Source organism: Myotis lucifugus, unplaced genomic scaffold, assembly GCF_000147115.1.
Source record: "Myotis lucifugus unplaced genomic scaffold, Myoluc2.0 scaffold_1475, whole genome shotgun sequence".
Lineage (NCBI taxonomy): Eukaryota > Metazoa > Chordata > Mammalia > Chiroptera > Vespertilionidae > Myotis > Myotis lucifugus.
In genome coordinates, this window is record NW_005872523.1 from 30,719 (window position 1) to 40,035 (window position 9,317).

The following is a 9,317-nucleotide window of genomic DNA, read 5'->3' on the forward strand; positions in this document are numbered from 1 at the left end:
GCTGCTGCCCCATTGTCACTTTTTTATTATTATTGAGTTCAGATAGGAAGGGAGAGAGAGAGAGAAACATCAATGATGAGAGAGAATCATTGATCGGCTGCCTCCTGCACACCCCACACTGGGGATCGAGCCCGCAACCCAGGCATAGGCCCTGACTGGGAATCGAACCATGACCTCCTGGTTCATAGGTCGAAGCTTAACCACTGAGCCATGCCTACTGGGCTGGATAGTCACTATTAATAGCACCTCCTTATACTCTTCAAGGTATCCCAGTTCGCACAATGCATGTATCATCATGCTGGTTACTTCATTGAGTGGAAGAGGCCAGATACTTCCCTGGGAAGGAAGCAGTTACTTTTGTTCTCCATTGTCTTTCTTTGAGGAGGCGGGAACTGAGGGCAACAAGGGAGAAAAACAAGAAATGCATCTCCTAGGTTTGAATGTCATGGCCGTTCCATCATCAGATCCTTGCGGCCAGGCCTCTGGTGGGGAGTCCAGTAGGCAAGGGGTTAGTGTTATTATGCATGACTCTTCCATACAGAACTGATGCTGCTGATGATGAAGTGGCAGTGAGATCCGTACCTGTCCTCTTGTCCTTTCCTTTCTGCCATGTTTGTGATTAGAGCGTGGAGTCCCTGGTGTTGGCTTGTCTGCAGGATCTTATACCTAAGAGCTCTAGTAAATTGAAGTTTGGGAAATGGACTTTTGCCTATCAGTTGACTGTCTAGCTGTAAAAATAAATTAACTTTTATTTCATGAGTGTTCCCACTGTCTTTTGTGACGTTTGTGTGTGTAAGCTATTGTGGTATTTTTAACTGATACTGGTATGTGGTCTGGGATGTAGTCATTGGCTCTACTCCAAGGTTCAGTGTGAATGGCACCTGGAGTCAGAAAGAATTGAGATACACCTCAGGTGCCTTTCTCGGACCCAGAGCCAGAGGGCTCGGTAAGGTCAGGGCAGGTCACAGGTCTCTAGGCATTTGTTTAGTCCAGGTAGGAACACGGGCATCTCAGCTAGTCCTTTGGGGAGCTAAGGAGATGGTGGTGGTGGCTGTGGTAGGAGAAGGGAAGTGTGAATGCACACAGTGCTGAGGAATCTGAACTTGAAAGTGGCTGACATAACCAGGTCCTACGTTGGTTTCTAAGAGCATGCTTTTGCTGTTTTCTCTCCTGTGCTACCGTACCTTCTCCGGCAGCCGTGGGCTTTGTGAGTGAAGACGAATACTTGGAGATCCAGGGCATCACGAGGGAGCAGTCCGGGGACTACGAGTGCAGCGCCTCCAACGACGTGGCCGCACCCGTGGTGCGGAGAGTGAAGGTCACCGTGAACTGTAAGTGTTGTCATGGAACCCTCGCCCCGTGTGGATGGGAGGGGGGCTGCTGGCATGGCCACAAAAAAGAGATGGATACAGAGCCAACTCTTAGAGAGTGAATGGCATATGTGGCTTTTTAAAAATATATTTTTATTGACGTCAGAGAGGGGAAGGGAGAGAGAAATAGAAATATCAATGATGAGAGAGAATCATTGATTGGCTGCCTCCTGCCTGCCGAACCAGTAACCGGGGCATGTGCCCTTGATTGGAATGGAACCTGGGACCCCTCAGTCCACAGGCTGATGCTCCACCCATTGAGCCAAACCAGCGAGGGCGAAACATCATCTGTTTTCAGGTTTATGTCCATCAGATAAAAGCCAGCTAGTTGCTTGGGAGAAACATTGCTTTTCCTGGTCCTGAAACCAAGGGGAAGTTGATCTTTAGGGTCTCTACAAATAGAGCACCTTGAAATGTAGTCAACCACTTGCAAACAGTGTTTCTGTATTAAATAGAATGGCGTGTTTGTTACACCTGTGCTTCCCAGTGCACTCCCCTGCAAGCTGTTGGAATTGTCAAGCGTTGTTAGGGAAAACTTCAATTGCAAGTAGGCCAACTATATAGGTCTGGCTGGGTCTGGTGGATGCGGGAATCATTTTAGAAGAATCTAGAAGGATGACTGATCCGTACACCCTTCAGGCAATTCTCTATGAATATTATTCTTGCAACTGCGCTTTTGATGGGAATTGAATAGTATGAGGTTATATAGTCTGGCAAGAACCTGGTTTGCAGAAATTCTATGAGGCTGATTAAAACTGCTGACTGCCAACCCAGGGACTGGAGGGTTGATGGGTTGGCATCATCCTGTGCAAGTTAAAAAGTTTAAACAGAAAGCGGGCCTGCATGCACACCTGGTCACTCGCCTCCCTTCAGAAGGGGATAGCAGCATCCCACGCTGGGCAGACCAGGGTTTTCCTTAGAACTACCGCGAGTGGTTTGGTTCCTGCAGCACAATTTGTGTAGTGAATCTGTCCGCTCAAGGGAGCGCGGTAGATCAGAGAGTGAAAAATACAATCAGTGAGGGAGGCAGCGGCCTCGCTGGAGAATGCATTTTCAGATGCTACAGGGCGTCTTCTCTCTGCAGATCCACCGTACATCTCCGAAGCGAAGGGGACAGGCGTCCCCGTGGGACAGAAGGGGACCCTGCAGTGTGAAGCCTCGGCAGTCCCCTCCGCAGAATTCCAGTGGTACAAGGACGACAAAAGGTAAGGACCCCCTCCCTGCACCCCTCTCTCCCCCGCACCCAAAGAAGGCATCTTCTCCAGGTTCGTGGTTGCGAGGGAAACCCTGTGAATTTCTCCCTGAACTCCTCCTGCCTAGAAGGGGAGGCAATATACAACCACGTCTTTTCCTGGGATTAATGCATTTCAGCTATGTTTCCAACGTTGCCATGCATTGGACTAACCAGCCTGAAGGAAAACACTTTGTAAGGAAAGCAATACCTTACAGGAAGGGCTGCCAGGGGCATGGGAAGGCCTGTGGATTTCTCATAGGCCAAGAAAATAGTATGTTCGCCTGAAGCTCTTTCTAACACATTCCCGGGCTTGCATGAGGTGTTAGTAACGCTCCCAGGACCCTAGGAGTGGCTAAGAAGTTAGCTGGAGCTAGAGGTCTCGGTTCCGGTTCAGACGCTGTCAGGATTGGTGTACAGGAGTCCATGACCCTAGTTAGGCCTCCCTTTGTACCCAGGCTGTTGGTTCACTGTAGAAAAGAGAGAGGGCAGCGTTCCCTCCCCTCACATTGCCGCAGCCACCACCAGGACATTTGTTGTGATTCACTGGAGATGGTCATGGCGAGGAGCTAGCAAATGGCACGTTAGCCCGGGGTCAGAGGCTCAGTCCACCGGGCAGCACAATCACCGCTGTGAAAATCGCCATTTTAAGGTGGGGGAGCAACCAATAAAGGTGCAAGAACACTTTCTAGAAATGGGGAGGGGATGATGCAAAAGAGTCCTGAGGTGTATGTGGGGCTGAGAAGGAAGAAGGCGTTTCAGAGGCCGAGAAGCTGAGAAAGAAAACACCCAAGAGGTTGATGGGGAGGAGGAGAGCGGTGTGAGCCACTCCAGGCCAGGAGGGATCCAGCTGTTGCCCACGTGACATAGAACATCTTTATGGGCTTGTGTGTCTTTCTTTTGGGGGTCAGCCACCAGTCACACACCAAAAGCTCTTCAGGTCTCTGAATCGACCCTTGGTTTTTGTTTAGGACCAAGTCACTTAGTCATAAGATTCATTGTCTTATCATAATCCTTTCAAAGACACACAGTGTGTTTCCATTTTATTAAGTGCAAAAGACTTCAGTTACAAAGTCTTTGTACTGTATTCATCTAGCCCATTTTCTAGATGGAAGAACAGAGGCAGAAAGAGGGAAACAATCTCACAAAGAGATAAGATAAGAAGAAATAGCTGGCTGTCCCTCTTTTCCCAAGAATTCAGAATCAAGCAGAAGAGAGTAACTTTGTCTTTCTTAGAAATTCGGTTTCACTTGTCCCTCCCTCCCTCTTATTGAAGGATCTCCTATATGGATATCAAATAGCAGAAAAACACAGCAGCTGTGGAGCTCAGGGTCAGCTCCTCGGCCTTCCATTGTCTAGGTCTTCACCAAAACAAATCAGCTGCATCCTCTTTTTCTATTTTTATGGAGGGAAAATACAATTGAAATGTATGGGAAAGCAGGGTCCTAAACTCTGTGGAGGAGAGTAGCGCAGGCCACAGGCAGGAGTGGCCACGGTGAGGAGGGGGTGGGGGCTCTGCTGGCAGGAAGGCAGCGCCATTGGAGGACTGGTCTCTGCCAGGATTTTCCTGGAGGAGGAAGTCAGCGAGCATCACCGGGAGGGACTCAGAGGCCCGTGGCTCTGGCAACTTCGAGACTTTCTTCATCTGTGTTCTCATGGCAGCTTCTTTTCTCTCCTTTAACTAGTTCGGGTCGGTTTTCCACTTGCTGCTCATTTATTTATTTCCGGTGTTCTTCCATCGGATGAGTTGTCTGTCCTCCGGGCACCCAGTTTAACAAGAACATCTCTGCCTTCAAGGCCCTTGTTGCTGCCCGTCCTCCCCACCCAGAGGCTGGCAGGAACCCCCGACAGGCAGGTCTGGGAGGGCACATGACCTCTGCCCGGGGGAAGGTCAGCTCTAACCCAGCTCACATTTCGAGGGAGAGGAGTGGACTTCTGAGGCACATCAAGGGACTCTGTGCGATGGCGACAGCTGTTTTCTCAAATGTTAGGGTAAAAGTCTCCTTTTGAGTAGACGGAGCACCTGTCACTGCAGGCCATCGCGAATGACATCCATCAGAGCGAGGGAAAATGGGGTGTTGTCATTTCTAAGGGCCACCCATCCCCGGGGAGCTGAGCCAGGAACCAGCCTTCAGGTGCATTAAGAAAGAAGCCTGGTAGCAGCGTGACTGGGAAATGTGCGGCCTCCCAGAAGCCGCAAAGTGGCGCAAACTGCTGCTGGCACTGTTTTTAGCTACAGACATGTCAGCGCTGTCCAGGAGGAACCTGCTTTGGGTCGGTGGCTCCCCACCACAGCGCTGACATCTAACTCACAGCCTGGGTATGAGGTGAAGCCTTCTTTGTCCCCAGCCCAGGAATGGCATCCAACTGGCAAAGGGGGTCCGTCAGCTAGAGCAGCTCTCAGAAGCCTCCTGATGGGTGGGCCTCAGCACCTTCTTTGCACAGCACCCCCTAGAGCAGCGGTTCTCAGGTTCTCAACCTTCTGGCCCTTTAAATACAATTCCTCATGTTGTGACCCAACCATAAAATTATTTTCGTTGCTACTTCATCACTGTAATGTTGCTGTTATGAATCGTAATGTAAATATCTAATATGCAGGATGGTCTTAGGTGACCCCTGTGAAAGGGTCGTTCAACCGCCAAAGGGGTCTCGACCCACAGGTTGAGAACCACTGCCCTAGAGGATCAATATCGACATAGCAAACTGGAACTGGAACTGGTGTCTGGCTGCACAGCGGGACTCCTCATTCCATGGGGACAGTGCTCACATTTTAATGAAGTTCATGGGCTCAGGCCAGTTCACTGCCCCTAGAAAGAAAGGCTCCCCGGGGAGAATCGACATCATGAAAAGCAAGGCGAGTCCCTCCAGCTAACCCCCGACTCCCCTGGGGACAGATGCTAGGGGGGAACTGAAGCCAGACCCGGCTTCTCTGTGGTCACTGGTGCTGTGGGTCTGGCAGAGGAGAGAGGCATCCTGGGGTCCTACGGAGATAACACCTTCAGATAATGACAGAGCCGCTGCCCTCTGTGCCAGCCCTGCTGTGACCAGGGACAGGCGGGAGCGCTCCGTGCCCAACTCCATAGAAATAGATCAGATTGAATAACATTTTCCAGTTTACAACGCGCTTTCTCATCATTGTCTTGCTGCGCTCCACTTTCTATTTCCGCCAGAATATTGTCTTTCTCAGCGTGATGACTCTGATGCCAGCTATTTGCCCTAATTCATGTCCCCAGAGCCTGTTCCCAGATGTGTTCATCTTGACATTGTTTACTCTGCCCGCATCCTGCCCCAGCCAGACTCTCAACAGGCGCTGAAGTGTGCGACCAGGTTCCCCGAGATCCTCCACGCAGAAGGATTTGTTCCCCCCACAAGAATTCATTTTCCCCAAAACACAGACTCAGCTTCCAGGCTGGGCAGACAGGTCATTTCAGGGAAAGGGACATGTTAGCTTAATGCCCATTCTCTGAAAAAGAACATTCCAGAATTTTTCAAAAGAAGAGGGTTGGTCTTGTGATTTCTGTGTAGACATGCCATCGCAATAGGAATTGCTGCTAGCGACCCCTACAGTGGAAGATAGGGCCTCACCCACCCCTTCAACAGCTTTCTCCTCACCCTCTTCCTCTACCCAGTAATAGAATCCATGGCTCTCACAAGTGTGTCTAACTGCTTTCCTCACTAGCTACCTGTGGCACTTCTGTCGTGGCCCCCACCACCAGCATGAGCCCTGCGGCATATGGGACTGCCAGGGCGGGTTATCCCAGAGACTGTCCCGGCTCTGTGGGGTCATATCCTCGGGCGTCTCTAATCCCTCCCAGACCAATTGCTAGGATACTCTGCACATCACCTCTCTCAGGCCTCCAGAGCCCAGGGATTCAGAATGATCCCTGGTTCTTGTTTCCCATTCACAGCCCACAGGCAGGTATTATGTGCAGAATGCCTCAGACTCTCAGGGGAAGAATTTATTGCCCAGGTGCTTGAAGAGCATTGTGGGTGTTTTGTTTGTTTATTTTCTTCAAACCCCTCAGGTTGTCCTTCTCTTTGAAGTTTGAGTTGTTCATTTTCATGGTTGTCGTCATCACCATCACCATTTCCATTTCCATTATCATCATCATTGATGTCAATTAAGTCCACACTTCTGAGCACGCGCTCCGTGAATGTCACGCAGTTGGGACAGTGTGTATTTTGGAGGCACTTGCCTTCAGAGGTGTTAGATGTCTTCACAGTGCCACATGGGCCTCCAGGCACCTACAGAAAATAGAGACATAAATCACAGTCATTGTGCGTGAACTTGCTGTGTCGTTGAGGGGGGAAGGTGGGCATAATGTCAGAAGGCGGGATGAGATGATCACTAATTCCAGACTCCACTTCCTGTGAGAAAAGTATAACCGTCTCTTTTGTTTGTCTCTCTCCTTCGTCGCAGGCTGGCTGAAGGAAAGAAGGGGGTGAAAGTGGAGAACAGACCCTTCCTCTCGAAGCTCATCTTCTTCAATGTCTCAGAGCACGACTATGGGAACTACACGTGTGTCGCCTCCAACAGGCTCGGCCACACCAATGCCAGCATCACACTCTTTGGTAAGATGAGCCCTGAGCTGGGCAGAAAGGAGCGGGTCAGGCAGAGCAGGAGGAGTTGGGAAGAGAGGCCCAGAGGGAAAGGAGAAGAGAATCAGGAGTAGTGAGGCAGTGGTGAGGGAGAAGAGGAAGGAAGGAAGGATGAGAGAGAGCGAGAGGGAGAATTTTTAAAAAGAATGCTCATGTTTCATTCTATAATGGGAAAAATCCTGAGACAGGAGAAAAGGATTTGGTGATGCTGAAATGACATTTAATTGTTTTTCTCCTCAATGATCTCTCTTAAACTGAGGATGGGGACTATGATTGGGTAGAACAGTGAAGAGCCAGGGAGGAACATTTACTGTATCAATGCTTTGTTCACCGAATTCGTGTGAGATGGTAACCACTTCTGAAACTTTTTCTGGCCATTGGGACATGAGAGAAACGGAATTCTATGTATAGAAGTGGAATCGTGGGCCTGAATTGGGATCCTGAATACTAATAGTTTCAGGGGGAGAATAAGCAGAGACTATGGGGATTTCTCTAGTGTCCATTTGTATCAACACGTGTTGTCTGGCTGGATTAAGGAATATGTGTGCAAGGAAGCCGCCATCGTGACAGAGTGACATAGTCATTCATGCATCGATTCATTCAACAATGACTTAGCGAAGGGCTCATAGGTGCAGGACAAATGGCTGGGCAGTATTGCACATTGGCGATGCTATTGGTGCCAGATGGAAGCAAGCGAGGCCAATGAACCAGCCCCCCTATGGGGCCAGTGTCTCCTTCTGTGAGCAGAGTAGCTGCCCAACGTGTCCTGGAGGAGTGTCTGCCGTGTCAGGCTCCTGGGGAGGTCTTCCTCCCCTCAGTAGTTGCAGATTCTCCTTATGGGCCCCAGGGTTCATTCCTCCTTGCTTTGGGGGCTGTTCCCTCCAGACCTCACCAAGTTCAGGGAGCGCATTTTTTCCAATCTCTACCCCTTCAGCCTCCCATGCAAACACACACTCTCCAAGGGGATGAGGAGAGAAAGATGAGGAAGTTAGCAGGTGATTGGCAAGAACGTAACTCCCTTTCGTTTGGAGAACTCCCAGATAATCCCATAGCTTCACGTACCTCGCCCGCTTCCCCTGGCTCGGCCTCCTGCCCTCCATGCACAGTGTACCCAGCTTGCCCCTAATAGCCCGTGTGTACCGCCCATCGTCCTGCCTCTGCTTCCAGATCACATCCGATCTTCCTTTCACCCAGCGCATGACATGAAGCCCAGCTTTACCCAAGAGGGCTGGGAAGGGCGAGGCCGCCCTCGATCCCAGAGCTGGTGCTGGGAATGGACGGCGGGCGCTGTGATGCGGGTGATTGATCTGTCTGACATCCCTCACACAGGGAGAGTCATAATTGCCTCTCGCGTTTGTCAGGCCTTTGTGGCTCTTTGGCAGGTGTCTGTCTGCATGAGCAGAAGGGCCAGGATTAGAAAGGAAGGCGCCCCTCCTCCCCTTGCTCTGCAGATCTCAGGCTCTCCCTGGCTCTCCTGCCCGCCGCCCCAGTGCTCTCTCCACCCTCAGTGGTCCTTGTCCCCCAGTCTCCCTCCACCTCTGACCTCCCTCTTCTGATTTGGATGCATGCAATGGTGTTGCAATTGGCTTCATCGCTCCTACGTAATCCCCTGGCTTCTTCCCCTTAAGATGAGAACAGGAAGAAAAAGCAAACTTTAAAAGTGAAGTAACTGTCATTTGTGATAAGAAGGGCAGTGCAGGATGTGTCCTGAATCCGCTCTTTTCAGCAGACCCCAGTGAGACAATTAAACCTCCGCCCCCACCCCCCTACCCCCCACCCCCACCCCCGTCCTGCCGTCGTTCTGTGGGCATTCACCCCCTGTGGCATTGGGGGCATTCCTACAATTTCCAGCTTCCCGCAGCCCAGGGTTCTCTTTGAAGAACACATTAAAAATGGTAGCAGGTGTTGACACACGTGCAGAGAATCTGGGTCAAGCACCGATGCTTGGAGCACACACAGGTTGCTCTTCAATGCAAGAGGTCTCGGGGCCTTTACAGGCTAAATCTCGAGGGAGGAAAGTCTGTAGCATCTTCCCCATTGAATCAAGCAGACGCCAGTATTTTAGTCTCTAAAGAGAGACGGTTTCGGAGGAGCCCACCACACAAATGCTGCAGGGG

General features: G+C 50.7%; 1 protein-coding gene across 1 annotated transcript in view; it reads left to right on the forward strand.

Annotated features, from left to right (window-relative positions):
• Positions 1-1,146: 1,146 nt before the first annotated feature.
• The window catches only part of LOC106695512 (neurotrimin-like), a gene marked incomplete at its 5' end in the record, with an annotated part of 22,303 nt that continues 14,132 nt past the window's right edge, over positions 1,147-9,317 (forward strand). The window contains 3 exons of the mRNA XM_014449862.2: positions 1,147-1,331; positions 2,455-2,575; positions 7,022-7,173. Of these exons, the coding sequence (XP_014305348.1) occupies positions 1,147-1,331; positions 2,455-2,575; positions 7,022-7,173 (458 nt within the window). The remainder of the gene's footprint in view (positions 1,332-2,454; positions 2,576-7,021; positions 7,174-9,317) is intronic.